The 19,053-nt window shown below is 38.8% G+C and overlaps 1 protein-coding gene across 1 annotated transcript in view; it reads left to right on the plus strand.

Annotated features, from left to right (window-relative positions):
* LOC111141782 (serine palmitoyltransferase long chain base subunit 3) overlaps positions 1 to 19,053 on the plus strand; it is a 135,544-nt gene that overhangs the window by 56,246 nt on the left and 60,245 nt on the right. The window contains exons 5-6 of the mRNA XM_022494591.1: positions 11,478 to 11,602; positions 13,576 to 13,669. Of these exons, the coding sequence (XP_022350299.1) occupies positions 11,478 to 11,602; positions 13,576 to 13,669 (219 nt within the window). The remainder of the gene's footprint in view (positions 1 to 11,477; positions 11,603 to 13,575; positions 13,670 to 19,053) is intronic.

The following is a 19,053-nucleotide window of genomic DNA, read 5'->3' on the forward strand; positions in this document are numbered from 1 at the left end:
TGATCTCTGTCTGTCAAATAAATAAATAAAATCTTTAAAAAAAAAAAAGACTTACTGCATGTAGACCAACTTTTAAAATTCATAAAGTCAGTAATTAACAATCAGAAAATATATTGGAGAAATTATATTATTAATAAATATGAGCAAAACTAGCAAACACTTAGGGAATTCTGTTGAAAATATCTAGAAACTCTTTGAGGAAAACTATAAAACTTTTGTAAAAGACTTAAAAGAAGACTTAAAAAAATTGAGTTAACAAATCCTAGAAGGGAATGACCTGGTGTTAGACTTCTATCAGTACTTCTCCAAAAGGATATGTGAATTGAACACCATCCCAATGACATTAATAGATGGGGAGAAGAGTTGTGGAGACTAAATGGAAGTCTAGAGACAGACACAACTTGGAATACTCATTCGTATACAATGAGAACAATTTTGAAATCAGTTGGAAAAAGACCAATTATGTCATACGTAGTATTATGATAACTAGCTGATCACAGAAAGAAATAAGTTAGATCCCTACCTCACATATTATATCTCAGTAAATTCTGCTTGTGTGAATTGCAAATGCATCTGAGATTGAAATATAAAAAATAAGAACCACCACCACCAGAAATAACTACATAAGTAAAATAGAAACTGAATGGATAACTGAAGTGATGAATGAATGAACAAATGAACAGAGCAAAAGGACCTCAACAATTCAAATACAAAATGCACGTGTATGCCTTCCTTGGTTAGGCCCCTGCTAAGATTGTCAGGCTGTCATTCCTTTGATGAGTGCAACCCCGCTGTCCAAATCCCTTCAGGCTGCTGTGACAAAATGTCACAGCCTGGTGGCTTGTAAACAACAAAGTTCATTTCTCACAGTTCTGGAGGTGGCCAGTATGGTCAGGTGAGGGCCCTTTTCCATGGTGCAAACTTCTGGTTGTACCCTCACGTGGTGGAAGGGAGGTGCCAGCTGTCTGAACCTCTTTTATAAGGACACTAATCCTATTTACGAAGGCTCCATCTCTATGACCTAATCACTTCCCAAAGGCCCCACCTCTTATTACCATCACTTTGGCCATTAGGTTTCCAATACGAATTTTGGAGAGACATAAACATTCATCCACAGCAGCCTCTTCTCTAGACTTGTCGCTTGTAATCGCCCTTCGATGCTGTAACCCATAACAACCTCCAGTGGAACTCACCTTACCTAACTCACCCTACCTGGCAGTATGTCCTCTTAGTGGGAGCGATCCATTTGAAATGACTTCCAGGCTGACTCCATGCAACACAAGCCACCCTTGTCTGTGGGAAAACAAGCACTCTTCCCTGCTAGAGGAAAGACAGCTTGCTCCCACCCCAGCCTCTAGACACAACTACTTTCCCTTCAGACTTGTCAAGCCTCATTCAGACAGTAGTCTCCTGTGTCCTCATGCTCCGGAGAACCAAAGAAAGCACATCCAGAAATCATAGGGGAAAAGAGCCAACAAAATGAAGCATTTAAACTTCTCTACATAAAAACCATGTCAACAAAGTTGAAAGTCAAGGAATGAAATTAGAAAAAGTTATTTGCAAAATATAAGACAAAATGTTAATATTCTTAACACAAAAGACTTACAAATCAGAAGAAAAAGAACATCCCAACTTAAGAAGTGGGCTAAGAATTTGCAGCGATGTGGATGGAACTAGAGGGTATTATGCTAAGCAAATTAAGTCAGTCAGAGAAAGACAATTATCATATGATCTCTCTGATATGAGGAATTTGAGAGGCAGGGCAGGGGGTCATGGGGGGAAGGGAGGAGAAAAAAAATGAAACAAGATGGTACCAGGGAGGGAGACAAACCATAAGAGACTCTAAATCTCAGGAAACAAACTGAGAGTTGCTGGGGTGTGTGTGTGGTGGGGGGTGGGTAGGGATAGGATGGCTGGGTGATGGACATACTGGGGAGGGTATGTGCTATGGTGAGTGCTATGAATTGTGTAAGCCTGATGATTCAGAGACCTGTACCCCAGAAGCAAATAATACATTATATGTTAATTAAAAAAAAATAAGTGGGCCAAGATTTTGGGAAAGTCGAGGTAAAACATGCATAGTCCAAATTGTGTAATGTTTCTCAAGCTTTTCCTTATAACTCTCTCTTCTGATATTTTAATATTGCAGATATAGTATATCTGCAATATAGGTCATGGATATCTATGCCTTATACATAGAGTAAGTTATCTGTCCTTTCTCCAGGAACAGATGGTCAACCCTTTGGGACCAATATCATAGCTGTTGAGAATGCATACTATAGTAATTACCCTTCAGGGGAAGTAGATGGTGACCAGAAGGGAGCACGGTGGGACTTCTTGGGTGCTGTCTATATTGTTTTTGAGGGGTTTTTTTATGCAGTAATATGCGTGTGTTCACTTTTTGAAACCTCATAGGGCTCAATACTTAAAATTTGTTTTCTTTTCTACATGTATGTTATAGTGTAATGAAAATTTTACATTAAGAAGTAGATCCAGTACACAAAATGGCAATTAAGGAAAAAAGGAAATATAAGTAGCCAATGAAAGTGTGGAAAATACTCTGTCCCATTAATAGTCAAAGACTGAATAAGACAGAGTTACCATTTTCCACCTAATTGACAAAATTTAAAAAAAAAAAAAGTAATATCCCATTAGAGACACCTGGCTGGCTTAGTAGGTTAAGCATCTGCCTTAGGCTCAGGTCATGATCCCAGGGTCCTGAGTTCCAGCCCTGCATCAGGCTCCCTGCTCAGGAGGGAGTCTGCTTCTCCTTTTTGGTCCCTCCCCCTCCTGGTGCTCTCTCTCTCACTCAAATAAATAAATAAAATCTTTAAAAAATAATAATATCCCATAGTTTCAAAGGAATAAAGAAAAGGACACCCTTACATACTGTTGATAGAGTACATTGGAAGGCAATTTGAAAATATATCAACGGAAAGCCATTTAACTCAGCAATTTTGTTTCAAGAAATTGTGCCTTAAAATTTTTGAATAAGTGTTCTAAGATGTGTGATCTAGAATAATCAATGTAATATGCTTAATAATAGTAAAATTTGGGGAAAATAAGTGAGTTTCCAACAATAGGAAATTGATTAAATATACTTCATAGATCTGTTTAACATGCAAAATTATTTAACCATGCAAAATTACAATGCAGTTTCTTAGCAGAGTGGTTCAGAGCAAAGGCTCTGGAATTAGTTTGCTTGGATTCAAATCCTCATTCTCCCCTTTAACTAGCTAGGGCCTGAGATAAACTCTATGCCTTCCCAGTCCTCAATATTCTGAAAACAGAAAATACATTGTTAAGAGAATAAAACAAGTTACAGAAGAGTATGTTTACTATGAATCCATCTTTAAACATATATTTTACTTGAATATTTGCATTGATAAAGATGATTATATTTTATTTTGTAGTATCTTCTGATTTTTCCACAATGAGCCCACATTTCCCCAGTTAATGATTTCCTTAAAAGTCAACAGGAGTCTAAAATGAAGGCACAGACTTATGAAAATAGTTCTAGCGTTTCCAAGACTTGCCCACTGAATCAGACTGACCAAATGTTCCAGTCTCCTGAAGGGACCCCACTATGGGCTATGTGGATTCTTGAGTTTACGCCAGTGATTCTCAAGCTTTAGCTTACATCAGATATCACCTGCAAGGCTTGGAAAAATACAGGTTGTTGGCCCTACCTACAGAGCTTCTGGTTTAGCCATGTTGGAATAAAACCCAAGATCTCACATTTCCAATGACTTCCCAGGCATTGCCCATGTTGCTGCTCTGGGGACTACACTTTGGGAATCAATGGATACTATCTAGCATGGCTGACTTTCTTGACAAAATTAGTCAAACATTTTCCAAAATGTAATGGTCTTTTACTTTATGTGGAGTGAGTACCACATGTGGCTGGGGGATGAGATCTATAAATAAAAACTGGAAAGTAGGTAAAAGACAAGCCAGAAAATCAATGCAGCAAGTTAGTTTCGATCACTGAGGACATCCTGCCACACATGGCTGCTCTAGATTTCCAAATCCAGGAAAGGTTAAACTCAGGCAAACAGAAGAGAAACTTTTGTTTCCTTTCTTCCCCCTCCCCCCACTTTTATTCTACAAGGGTGTTTAGTTTCTTGGTCTTTCTTTCCCTGTTTAAGAGCAGGTATGTTGTAACAGAATATTATTTGGAAACCTATGCTCTGTAAGTCCTTTGTGCTGGAGCAACTATTAGTCAGAGGTTCGCTTCTAAGAAAACAAATTCGTGGAACACCACAAGGAAAGCTCGTTTCTACTAGGAGACTTCATTCTTTGAGAAGGAAAGCCTTATTTGTGCTTGATTCAGCTCAACAGGGAAACTTGAAGACTAAGCGCACCTCAAAACTACTTGGTGGAGAATATTCATTCAAATTATAGTTAAACTTTTAAGAAGTAGCCTTCAAATATTTTCATTTTAAAGACATCAGAAAGGATGCATTAACTCAGGAATCGATATGACTGGCTATATTGGGAAATCACTTTCCATTTTCGAGTTTGACATGTGATTTTTATGCTAGTTGTAATGTACCAACTTGCTGAAATTTCTATTTCTCAGCTTGAGAACATGGTCCTAAATCCCTTGATAATTCTTCTCCCTCTTTATCTTCCTAAAGTTTTCTGCTAGCATCTCATTCAAATTTGCAAGGCTCTTTCTGTGTTTCTTTCTCAAATATTTGTGTCTAGATCCAGGAAATGTACAGTCTCACTAGTCTGAACTATTGAAAAAGGGGCCAGCCTGAGTCTGTACACTGTCTAAATTAAATCAATTTCAAATAAATATCATCTTATGGCCTTCAAGTTCCTATGCAAATAAGCAGCTTCTAACAAATTGCTACCAAGTAGAGATTTTGTTTTCTTTTTTTAAAAAAAAGCAATTGTAATTAATACAGTTTTATGCAAACCAATGCCATAAACATGCTCTAAAACTGTGCATTTGATTAAATAAGCTGTAAACATCCCCACATCAATCAGTTTCACCTTCTTAATTTACAACAGCAAAACTCTTCTTCATAAACAGTGCCGATTCCTCTGATGAAATTATTGTAAATTCTGATTAATGAGATTTCATTCCATTTCTCTCAAGCCTCTTTATTTTCCTTTAAGAGTATTTGTAAAGGGAAACAGACTCTCGGAGGAATTGTTTGAGAGTAGGAAAATGAAGGTACCTCTTGGTTTCTGAAAGCCTTTGGGCAATTTCCTGATACCTGTTATAGTTCTGACAAGGTAATTGCCCTTCTCTTGACAATGACAGAAATAACAGCACAACCAAATTGCAACTAGAAGAGATATTTCTGCAAGTGTAGATTTGGCCTTGTAAGTCAACAAAGCCAAGCAGGCGTAACAACTCAACAAAATATCCCAATAATTTTATGTAAGTAAAATACTTGCCAGCGAGGTAATACCTGGGTTGACTGAACAAAGTTGAAACTCATAGAATTTCAGAATATGTGGCTTTTCCACCATCTTCTCTCCACCCACACAAATAACATAAAATGAGATACATGAAGCCTAGGGTTTTTTAATAAGCTGCCAATCAATGTTATTGCAGTTGGTAGGTTGAGAAGTCAAAAGTAGAGACCAGTTCTCCTGAGTCCCACCAAAGAACTCTTGACACTACCCCACACTGTTCATAGCTAAAATCGGAGAACATCCCCATCGAGAGTCACCAGACTATTCTAGCTGCCTCCTGCTTTTGTATTGCCTGCAGGTCACAAGTAGTTTTTATGCTTTTATTTTTTTTTTTGCTTTTATTTTTTTTTAAGATTTTTTATTTATTTATTTGATAGAGATTACAAGTAGTCAGAGAGCCAGGCAGAGAGAGATAGGAAGGGAAGCAGGCTCCCTGCTGAGCAGAGAGCCCAATGTGGGGCTCGATCCCAGGACCCTGGGATCATGACCCGAGCCGAAGGCAGAGGCTTTAACCCACTGAGCCACCCAGGCGCCCCGTTTTTATGCTTTTAAATGGTTGAAAAAATAAAAATACTATTTTGCAACTTGTGAAATTACATAGAATTCAAATTTCAGTATCCACAAATAAAGTTTTATTGGTACACACTCAAAGCCATTCCTTTGTGTATTGTCTATGGGTGCTTGCACTTTACAATAACAGGGTGGAATAGTTGTAACAGAGACCATCTGGCCCACAAAGTCCAAACTATTTTCTCTCTGGCCCTCCATAACATGTTTGCTGTTGTAGATAAGCACATGCCCTCATGGCAACTTGGGAAGAAGAATCCTCTAGATTTATTAGCAATTGTCCAGATTTCGAAATCCAAGGCACATCAATGTGCATCAAAGTTTGTCTCTTTTTACTTCATTTAGACAAGAAATCCTGTTACATCCAAACACATTGAGGATACAGATTATCTTTCATTGACATCAGCACCTATGTATATCCTTTATAGCCAGGAATACCAACTTGAGGAAGACCAAGGGCATTGTCAATGTCTGCCCCTAGCTTCCCACATCCATGTCCCCAGTTCAAGCGAAGCGGCTCAGGTTGGGATGATATCCATGGCACATTTGGAACAGCCAGGTGAGCCTACTGACGGGTTGTCACAACAAATGCCAACTTTCTCCCAGATCAAGTCTAAGAAACAATCCACAAACAGGACAAAAAGGACTACAGTCACAGTTTGGAAAATAGTCTTCACATGTACCACACGAGAAGAATTGGTGGCGGTGAAATAGGCTTATTAATAACACCCACACTCTTTACTATTACTCAGCATCCGTTTGAAAGCAAGCAGTCTTTATGTTCTGACTAAAAAAGTATGAGCCAGCCAGTATCAGTAAAAATCCAGCAGAAGTACACAGTCCATAAACATAATACTGGTATTTTCTCCTGTGTCTGATTTTTATTGATTTGACTGATGGCGGCAAGCCCAGTGTTTGGCACATGGAAATACCATTGAGAGAGCTGGGAAGAGGAGACATCCAACTTGTATTTATTCTTTTATTCACAAAGCAGGTTTTCAGTATCCCATTGGGCAAATAAACCTTCAGGATGAGAACAAGTGTCAATATATGCACAACATAGCAGTTTGGAGATCCATTGTCACTAGCCAATTTGTGACTGTGGTTGACCTTCAGAGACTAAAAAAACACTGAAGTCAGAGAGAAATAAAAATCAATATGAATTTATCTGTATCTTGGGTAAGGACTGCAACCCTACTTTCAGGGGTTAAAAAAACTTACCATATTTACATAACAAAGACAAAATGTTGAATATAATTATTAGAACCACTCAAGTACTCAGACCACCAACTTCAACTTGACATGACTCAGACATCTCCACCCAATTAGGATCTGGCCTAAATGTTTGCAGCTCATCCAGTTTTTGTGACTGCTTTGTTTCCCCAATGTCTTCCTACATTTTAGTTCTTTGTTGTGAAGAGCAGGAGGAGGAAAGCAGCACTCGATTAATACACATGAGCCATACTTGCAGTATTCCTTAATGAACACCCCATCCAGACAGCCCAGTGTGAATTTGAGAGGCATGGTTTCCTGACGTAGAAAATGTCCAGACATCCTGAGACTCTCTCATAACTGTTTATTAAGTTTGAGCTGCGAGCACCAAACAGAGATATTCTATAAAAATGGGAATTGGGAGTGGGGACTGTTATTTTCCACAAATGAAGGTAAGCCCCTAGATGCAAAACTACTTGTAACTCAGCTGTGAGACATGTGGTCATAAGAATAGGTATATTTGAATATTAGTTTACTCTCTGCTTGACCACTGGAAATCCAGAAGAAGCCTGGATCTGGAGACCTAATATGGACACTTGCATTTCCTCTCTTCTTCCTCTGCACAAGCCAGGGCTAATGATGAAGACTCACAGAGGGCACTTTCTCAGGATGTTCTTGGATATACCCACTTTTAGTAGTTGCTTGGCTGTCTCATTGCTTACAACACATTCTACATTATCCTAAGGACTTCTAGTGATGCATCTGTTATAGATAAACCCCTGGATGGCAGACTTGGGGAAGATGAAAGTGGAGGAAGACATCACAGAGACTCACCGTGAAGTTCTACTCATTATTTCTGGGTGACCAGGCCGGTACACAGTTGTCACCTGACTCTCTAGAAGGGAAAGGGGAAATTTACCACGGTGGCAATGTTTGGGCACCCTCCATCCTTGCTGGAGGCCTTCTTCAGTTATGGTTGTTTTCAAGGTGGAGCTCATTACCTAATCACCTTGTTGCCCTAGCATCATGTGACCTCTTGACCTTCTTCCCTGTGACATCCCCTATTCTGGGGTTATTCTCCATCAAAAGACAGCATGCAATTCAACAAGCTCCTACTATGTACTAGTACTGTGCTAGACTGTGCCAAGATGAACATCCAACACACAGTATCGGCACCCCAATGGCTCTTTCTGTAGTAGAGAAGATGGCCTCATGAATGTTCAACTTAGTAAGTGCTATAATCATTATGTGATGAAACTTATGTGATCTCAGAAGAAAATGACCAAATTTGCCTGGGGAAACTAAGAACAGCATCCAAGAAAAGACATCATATGTGGTGGACATCAAAGAAAGAGTGGGATCTACAAGAAGACCATTATGTGGAGGAAAGACCATTCCCAACATCAGGGAAGCCTAAAACAGCACCTCTCCTAATCTCTCTGGAAATTTCAAGGAAAGGTAGCTAGAGGCCACTCAACGGTTTAGTGGAAGAGCTTAGGCCAGAACCCAAGGCTGTCATGCCCAGACCAATGGTCTTTTCACTACATATCTTTGGGGACATTTCCCTTGGGATACAGTCTCCGTTAGATAAAAACAAATCTGATGAGTGATTATGTGCCCATGTTTTATCTTTAAATTTTAGTATTTCTTTTCTCTCTGTATCTTTGTTAATAAAGTTTTAAATGACAGTTTAGATTTTTAACTCCCTACCCCCCAAAATTGATTCTGCTAGAATACTGTTTTACTATGGTTTCTGACAATTTGGGGGTAAATGAATTTTAGATCAAGAAGAGGGCCATCAGCCATCTGTTGTATGACAATGTGACCACTCAGGAAGGACAAAGATGATCCATGAAATGTCCTCTTTCATAGTAAATGCAAAATAAATCTGAACTCACTAATCCATGCCTTCTTAAATTTAACTCTTCACCATGTTAGCACAGTAAGCAAGATAATTTACCAATTTAACAAAATTCTGGTGTCACACTATGTATAGTAAAATATGTTGATCCTTAGGTTGAACAAAGCAAGTTTATAGTAGGCCCAAATATGCTAACAATATTCCTCTAATTTAAATCTGAGTTAAATCTGCTTCTATGTTCTGTGGTTGCAAATTACAACATCTCTCCACTTGTACATTTGTATGTTCTGTCAAGTGTATCGTGTAGAGCAGCACTGTCCAATAAAAATATAATGCAAGACACATGTGGAATGTAAAATTTCTAGTAGCTGGGGCACCTGGGTGGCTCAGGGGGTTAGGCCTCTGCCTTTAGCTCAGGTCATGATCTCAGGGTCCTGGGATTGAGCCCCGCATTGGGCTCTCTGCTCAGCAGGGAGCCTGCTTCTCCCTCTCTCTCTCTGCTTGCCTCTCTGCCTACTTGTGATCTTTCTTTCTGTCAAATAAATAAATAAGATCTTTTTAAAAAATAAAATAAATAATAAATAATAAATAAAATTTCTAGTAGCCACATTAAAAAAAGTTTAAAGAAAAGAGGTAAACTTAATTTCATAATATGTTTTGTTTGACCTAAAATATCCAAAATGGTATCATTTTAAAAAGTAATCAATATAGGGCCCCTGGGTGGCTCAGTGGGTAAAAACCTCTGCCTTCAGCTCGGGTCATGATCCCAGGGTCCTGGGATTGAGCCCCACATCGGGCTCTCTGCTCAGCGGAGAGCCTGCTTCCTCCTCTCTCTCTGCCTGCCTCTCTGCCTACTTGTGATCTGTCTGTCAAATAAATTAAAAAAATAAAATAAGAAGTAATCAATATAAAAATATTGATGAACTATTTTACATTATTTTATTGTTGTACTAAGTATTCAAAAAATAATGTATATTTTACTCTTACTGGATATCTCAATTCGGACACTAAATTTTCATTGTTTAAAGTGAAGTAAGTAGAATATAATCCTACATGAATAATAAAGTTGTGCTCAGTGGAAAATATTTTACAGTACTTCCATTTCTTTTTAAAGATTTTATTTACTTACTTGACAGACAGAGATCACAAGTAGGCAGAGAGGTAAGGGGGAAGCCAGCTCCCCACTGAGCGGGGAGCCCAACGTGGGACTCAATCCCAGGACCCTGAGATCATGACCTGAGTTGAAGGCAGACGCTTAACCCACTAAGCCACCCAGGCACCCTACAGTACTTCTGCTTTTAATCTTAAATAAAGTTAACTGAAATTAAATGCAATTTAAAACTCTTGCACTAACCAGATGTAGCTAGCGGCTACTACATTGGACACAGCAGATCTAGAAGTTAAAGTGATGGCAAAAAGAAAAATATGAGGATCATTGACATTTACTCTTAGTAAGGCATAGAGGTAATGTATGAGAGGGAATCAGAGCATAAGCATATAAAAGGTAGCAGAGTGGTAAAAACGTGAACTTTGGAGCTAGACCAAATTATCTCTGTTGGTTTTTATCTGTGACCTCTTTATACCTCAGCTCTCTAATCTGTAAAGTAATGATATCTGCATTATGGTGCCTTTAAGATTAAATGAGATAACCTAAATAGTGGGCTTTGAAATCTAGCACATTCCAAAGGTTCGCTAAGTTATAACTAGATTTACTAATATCTATAGAAATCATGGGATCTGTTTGGATTTAAGTTCAGGACCCCTTGGAAGGGGTTATAATTAATTAATCACTTGAGGGAGGTAGGGTGAGAGGAGAGAAAAATTATAGTATCTTTTGTAGACTTTATTGCATTATCAGTATTTCCGTAGAAAAACATGCCAATCCTAACTATACAGCTCAAAAGATTTTCACAAAGCAAACATACCTGTGTAACCAGCACCCAAATCTAGAAACAAAACATTGAGAGAATCTCAAAGCTCTCATTGTTTTTGCAACAAAATTAACTTAAAATTAACTATACTGATGGCTAACACATAGGGTAGGTTTGTCCGTTTATAAACTTAATATAAATGGACCCAGCCTATATGAGTGTATAAGTGTCTGACTTCTTGCACTCAACAACATATTTGTGAGATTTTTTTCATTTTGTTGTATAGCGTAATAGACTCCTCCTTCTCACTATGGTGTTTAATTCCACTATGTAAATACCTCCACAAGGTATTTAATTTGTCCATTTGACAGTATGTGGACATGTGGGTTGTTTCTTGATGGCAGCTGTGGCAAATATATCTGCTACATACACTCTTATACGTGTCTTTTGGTGATGGGTATGCACTGGATTTTGAGTTTCCAAACTTGTTGAGAAGAGAAGACTCACTCATCCCATGATTTCACATGCAGGAACCTTGGATAAGCATGAAGAATTGGAGAACCTTGTGGCTAAGTTCCTGAATGTAGAAGCAGCTATGGTCTTTGGGATGGGATTTGCAACTAACTCAATGAATATCCCTGCACTAGTTGGAAAGGTGAGAATCTGTCAATATAACTGTCTTCTGCTGTGTTAACCCTAAGAATTACAACTCTGAGCAAGTCCTTCATTAGAAGTATGGTGAAGGTCCTTTTTCTGGGAAAAGCTGATTGAATGTCCAGCTTTTTAAATTGATATACCAGCTTAGTCCAGCAAATCTGTTTATAATGATATTCCGTTTATAGAATTGCAGTCCTAGATGTGGGTCAAATGTCATCTTTGATGATTGTTTAGCAAGATCAATGAGATTTTAAGGCTCTCATGTCCTCACTTACAATGTAGAAAATGCTTATCGGGCATTTATTTGAACAAAACATTTTGCTCATGCCACTCATTCCATTTATTCATTCAACAGATCACTTATTGAGAAACAACTTTGTCCACATATAAAGCAAGATACAGGGCATAAAAAAATGAATAAGACCTATGCCTTATAGATGTATGTCATTTACAGTCTAGTGGGGGAAACAATGCACCAAATAAAATAGGATGAATACCACAGAAAAGCCATGCACATCCATTGAGAAGGGCAAAAGAATTGCTTCCAAGCTCTTCTTGGGAAAGGCTAAGATGTCTGTGCAAAGTGGGTGACATGAAACTGAATCTGTTACTCACCTGTTGAGTTTTTACTTTAAGATAAGGAAGAGGGAGCAGCATGCATAAAGCACTGAGCTTTGGACAAACTAAAATGTAAGGTTGTAGGTGAGGAAGAGACCAGAGGTTAAGGCAAGTTGGAAAAAGCCTCATATATAGTCATGCTTGAGTACTGGAAATTCTTTCCGAGGAAAAGTGGGAATTTGGTTGGCTCAGTTTAAGTAAGCAAATGTCATAACCAGATTTAGGTTTAAAAAAATCTGATTCATGACAACTAAATGCAATATATGATCTTTGATTAGATTCTGCATTGAAGAAAAATAGAAGGAAATAAAACATCTATAAAATAAGACACTGATACCATTAGGACAGTTGGGGAAATGTGAATTCAGGGTGTATCTTAGGTGATAGCACTTTATGAATTTTGGATTTCTTGGGTATGATCATTGCACCGTGATTTAGCCAGAGAATGTCCTTGTTCTTAGTAAATACATGATGAAGAATTTAGGGGTGAGGTATCATGAGGTTTACAAATAACTGTCAAATGCTCATTAAAAAAATTATAAATACACACACACACACATATCTAGAGTATGGAGGTATGAAAATATTGCTGACTCTTGCCCCCATAACTTAAAACATGTCGCGTGTGAAGTTTCCAAAATATGAGCAAGACCTCAAAGATTCTGGGTGGCCACAAATGGCCACCAGAATTTGTCTCTGCATTTTTGGTTCACTTGAGCAATTTTAAAATTTAGAAATATTTAAATTAAAAAAAGAAAATGAATTTCATGATTATAATTTATATGCAGTAAATTCGATTGATCTTTATCGCTCACCTCAGACTGAATTGCCATCCACACTTTTCCAAATGCAACTTTTTAGCTGGAAAGCAGTGACGCTTTCGTCTACAAGGATGTCAATACAGAAGAGAATGAGAATAGGAAAACAAGGGCTTGAAAGGCCTTGCAGAAAGGACTCCTGCCCTCCAGAGGGAGTACACCAAAACTGTCCCAAATAATCCAGCACAGCATGGAAGAACCCCAGCAAACCACAACCCACCCAAAGTATATCCACTCTCCCGTCAAAGATCAACTCTTTAGAAAATGGTAACTGGCATTTAACCAAGGTCTTGAACGATCTTTTCAAATGCAAATGGTTAAAGATGTAATCCCTTAAAATAATCCCCATCTTTATCAGCTAATTGTCTACAGGCTTCTATCCACATAGACATCAGGCGAAACTTGTCCTTTTAAAATTAAAGAGGGTTTGGGGGTGTATATTACAGGTCTTTAAGTGTCTTTCTGTTCCCACATGTTGTTTTTCTCTAATTTTATTTACTTTTTTGTGTGTTTTGTGTGCTTGCTTTCTGAACAGGGATGCCTCATTTTAAGTGATGAGTTAAATCATGCATCTCTTGTACTTGGGGCCCGACTCTCAGGTGCAACCATAAGGATCTTCAAACACAACAGTGAGTATCAATCAATTTATCCCAACATTTACTGCTTGCTTCTAGAGGATAGTAAAGATTATTGATGAGGCTTTGTCCTTGCTCTTCCAACTGGGAATTTAGCCTCATGAAACACAATTATGTTTATATTCACTACTGGCTTGTTAACCTCTGCTGACCTGAAACAAATGGTTGAAGTGCTTTAAACACCCAGATTGCTAAGTGTAACCCAAACACATTAATGTCACTGTTATTAGTGGTCTTGCAATGTAGCCTCTGTAGACATGACTGATCTCGTAGGAGACTGACATTCGATTATCAGAAGTGTTATAACTCTTCCTTTTCTATAATTCTGCTTTTGGAAAGTTTTAAGACTTAAGTTCTATGTTACAGTCAGGTAAAAAAGTTATGTTCTTCCTTAAAATAATGCCTCCTTTCACTCTCCCCACCCAGCACATGCTTACAATCTAGTAGGAGAAGCAGATATGTCCCTATACTATGACCCATAAATTCCTCATCTTGGAATTTCCAGTGTATGTCCACCCAAAGGCTTGTATAAGAATGTCCGTAGAAGCTTTAGTCATTATAGCCAAGACTGGAAACAACCCAAATTTCTATCAGCAGGAGAATGGAAAAGATCTGTGCTGTATTTATGTAATATAATATGGCCCTCTGATAAAAAAAGAAATACACTACTGATACACACACCATGGATGATTCTCAAGAAAAATTATTTTTGATGAAATAAACCCGACATAAAACAGTACATACTATATGAGTTTATTTATAGTAAATAAAAGAAACTTTTAGGTAAAACTGATCTATGGTGATAGAAATCATAACGATATTTCCCCCTGGTTTTCGGGGAGGAGCTTGGTGAGAAGAGGAATAAAGGAACTTTCTGGGATGATAGAAATGTTTGTTATTTTGATTGGGCTGATGTGTACATTCTTATTAAAATTCATTGAATTCTACATTTAAACTCTGTCAGTTTCCTTGTAAATAAGTTTTCCTAAAATATAATTGTTATCATACAATATCTTTGGTATTGAAAAGAAAAACATATAGGCTTTGGCCCAAGCATCTGTGTCCTTGTTCTATAGCTTATTAGCATGTGATCCTTGGCAAATTACTTAAACTTCTTGGATCTCAATTTACCTGTTGCAAAAATGAGGGTAACTACAATGCCTGTTTCACAATATGTTGGAAAAGGCACATAAACTTGCTTAGCATGAAGCCTGGCAATGGAAACTTCTGAGTTGCTTGTATCTGCTGTTATTAGGTTATTATCCTCATCATTTTCATTGCCAGTGCCACTAAAGGACTGTAGAAAACATTATGAAGACCCAGAAGAATGCAGAGGTCATTTCACTTTGGGGATTGCATGAAAATGATAGTATCTGCCAAAGACTTTGAAGGATTAAGAGAATTCTGATCAGAGATAAGGGAAAGGGTATTTCAAATAGATTAATCTGGAGTGTGTAAAGAGCAGCAAAAGCTCTAGCGTGAAGCTGAACTACTGGAGAAGAGCCTGAAAAAAAGGTCCTGGCCAGTTAAGGTAGAGCCACTAAGATATATATACAAGCGAAGATATATGTACTTGAAGAAGCAACAAAAAGTGTTTGGACAGTTCTGCTTCATTCTGTGCTGTTCTCTGGATGAACTGTATTTGCTCAAAGCATTTAGTAACCCCCCCCCCTTGTCTAGTGGCAGTGAAAACAGAGATACAAGCTTTGAGTTAAGTTAAAACTTTGAACAGAATCTGGTGGAAAAGACAATATGCTTATGGATTGTGAAGATCAGCTGTCCCCAAAACAGTTGTTGTACACCTTCTGTATGTATTATTATATGGAATTTAGCCCAAATTCTACCATTCTCTACTTTTCCCTTGAAGGCTTTATAGGGGTAGTGATAGATGATAGAGAGAGAGAGACAAGCATATATAAACAACAGAGAGTTTTCTTATTCACTAACCAAGAATTTCCTACTCTAAAAACAAAAGGCGGGGGCGGACACCTGGGTGGCTCAGTCGTTAAGCATCTGCCTTCAGTTCAGGTCATGATCCCAGGGTCCTGGGATCGAGCCCCACATCGGGCTCCCTGCTGAGCAGGAAGCCTGCTTCTCCCTCTCCCACTCCCCCTGCTTGTGTTCACTCTCTCTCACTGTGTCTCTCTCAGTCAAATAAATAGATAAAATTACCCCCCCCCAAAAAAAAAAAAAGAAAGAATTCCCTACTCTCCAACCTAGGACCTACGGTTGTGATTCTCCAGTGACTTTCCCACCTCCTGGCATTTATGCTCTTGGGTAGCCCCTTCCTTCATTGTCTCAGGGTTGGCTTATGTGGTCAAAAGAACACAGTAGAAGTGATGATATGTCATTCTTAAGGCTAGTTTTTTAGAGGCATTACGACTTTTGCTGTTCCTCCCTCTGGCATCACTAGGGCGCGCACTTAAGCAGCCTCTTGCCAACAACCCTGTGAATGGGATATCTTTGGGGACCCTCTGGCCTCACTCAAGCCTTCAGATGACTGTAGCTCCAACATCCTGACTGCAGCTCACAACTTTCTTGAGCCAGAACACCCACCTAAGGTTCCCAGATTCCTAACCTACAGAATCTGTGGATAATAAGTGTTTGTTGTTTGGGGGTAATTTGTGACATAGCCATAGATAACTAACACAGCTTCTCTAACCACCATTGCTGTGGCAGGAGCTGGACACCCATGCATGATTTCCCACTTCTTCCTCCTATGAATCTAAAACGACTTAGCAGACTCTGAGTCCTTTCACCCAGCTACTTTACACCCCTCATCACTGGCGAAGAAGCCAAAATGGGAAAACTTGGATGACAAACCATTCTTGGTCTGCATGGAGGGAAGAAACTTGAAAGCCTATAGGACATAGATCAGGAAGTGAACTAGGGTTTGGCTAATGCTTCTTGAGATAGTTTCCTATGGCCCACATGGCAAAGGAATGTCAGGCCCTGGCCCCCCTATGTTAACAACCCTTCTTTTGAGGGGAGTGGGGCAGGGGATGGCTTGAATTGATTCTTTGCCTGTTGGCTGAGGCTGAAATATGAAGAGAAGGGGATAATCACCACCTGTATTCCAGTCCCACAAACAGTTACCAAAAAATACTGCTCTTATTCATGCATATATAGAATAGATGCCAACAACAGGAACACATCAGTGAAGATTATTTCCACATTTTTGTTCATACACACACACACACACACACACACAAACACAGACATAATTTAGCAGAAACAGTATAATGGGAAAACTTCTAAACAGACCGCTATGAAACAATCTTATTTTAAATATTCAAATAAGTGATGCAGTTCAGTCACGGATTGAATCTTTCCATTAGTTCCAACTTCTCCGTAATTGTTCAACCGGCTTCTCCTGGTCCAGCCCATAACACCCTAGGCAGCTAGCTGTATCATATCTTCTACTTCAGATTCCAGCTCAGGATAACAATTCCAGTGAAAATACATCCAAAAGGAAGCATAGTAACTACATCGGGAAGAAATCTGACACCTTCTGGACAGCAGGTAAAAACTGACATTGATGAGGGGTAGAGGGACAGTGTGTATCCCCATATACGATACCCCCGAGAAGGACTCACCATGACTTACATAGTATTCAGATCAGAATACTGAATTTTATTACTAGGCAGCACCAAAGTAGAAATGTTCTATTGAAAAGAAAACAGGGGTTGGGGGGGGGAATGTATTCTCCACATAACGCAAATATCGTAAAAGACAAAGAAAGGCTGAGGAGATGATCCAGATTAAAGATACCAAAGTGCTGTGATAACTAAATACAGTCCCTGACTCTGGACTGGGTTCTTCTTTTTCTTTTCTTTTCTTTTTTTAAAAGATTTTATTTACTGATTTGACACAGAGAGAGAAGAGAGCACCAGCAGGGGGAGCGGCAGGCAGAGGGAGAGAGAGAAGCAGACACAGGAAGCCCAATATGGGGCTCTGGGTTCCGAAAGAGACAAGGAGGTGTTATAAAGGACTTTCCTGAGTAGTTCACAAAACTGAAACTTGCCAAGGGTTAGATATTACTAAATAAGACTATGGTATCAACGTTAAATGTACTGAAGCCGATAGCTCCTCTGTCATCCAGGGCAAACAAGCTATGGCCTGGGAGCCAAGAATAGATTTCACATTCTTAAAAGATTGTATAAAGTACAGAGAAGAATGTGTGACCACAAAAGCTGAAGTATTACTCTCTGGTCCTCTACAGAAAAAGTTTTCTGGCCCTTGCTGTATTCTCATAAGAGGATATACCCTATTCTTAGGGAAGACACGCCACAATGTTCAGAAATACCATTATATATGCAAAGTAGTCTCAGTTCAGTAAAAGACTGTATGAGATAAAAATAGATAGATCAATCAGTTGATCGATCAATAGATAGACAGGTGAAAGTGATCAATTAAATGGAATAAAATGTTAATAGATGGATCTAGATCAAAGGGTATGTAGGTGTTCTTTGTAGTACTCTTATTCTTGCAATTTTTTTTTGTTAGGTTTGCTATTACTTTCAAATAACATTTTAATTCCTTAATCCTTTGCTCAAATTCTAATTCAAGAATTTCATTTTATCTTCCAATTTTACAAAGCTCTCAAAACATTTAGTAACTTATTCCTCATGCCCTCCCTTTGTCCTCGCAGAACGCAGAGAATAGCTCTCATTTACATCTCTATAATGAATGTTAACTGTGGTTGTTTTATATCAGCAACCAGCACTCACTGAGAATTTATGCTGCGGCACATCCTGAGCTAGTGGCCTTCTCTTAAGTACTTACTTAATCTCATGGACGACCCCATGAGGCAGGTGCTGGTTTACCAATGAGGAGATGTGGGCTTTGTCCAAGATCCTGCAACTGCTCAATGGGGAAGCCGGGAGCTATCTGTGTAAATTCCGCCCCTTCCAACTACCGGAGAACTGTGTGCAGCAAGGGTTCAAATTCCATCATCTAGTGAAAATTCTCTCATGTATGAGCTGCCATTGCTCTTTTCTGTTGTAGATAGGATAATGGCCTTTAAAGATGTCCATGTCCTGCAGGCACCTCGGTGGCTCATTCGATTAAGTGCCTGAACCACTGTTCAGGTCTTGATCTCAGGATCCTTTGTTGGGCTTCATGCTGGGTATGGAGCCTACTTAGGGGGGAAAAAAAAGTCTGTGTCCTAATCCCCAAAGCCTGTGAATATATTATATTATGTGATAAAGGGGAATTGAAGTTGCAGACAGAATTCAGGTTGCTCAACAATGAACATTAACATATAGATCGTCCGTACAGTTCCAGTGTAATCACAGGGTCCTTAAATGTAGGAAAGGGAAGCAGGAGCGTGAGTGTCAGAGTGATGCCATGTGAGAAAGATGCTGCTGGCTTTGAAG

The sequence above is a fragment of the Enhydra lutris genome, unplaced genomic scaffold, assembly GCF_002288905.1.
Source record: "Enhydra lutris kenyoni isolate GAN:26980312 unplaced genomic scaffold, ASM228890v2 scaffoldscaffold6, whole genome shotgun sequence".
In the NCBI taxonomy this organism is placed as follows: Eukaryota; Metazoa; Chordata; class Mammalia; order Carnivora; family Mustelidae; genus Enhydra; species Enhydra lutris.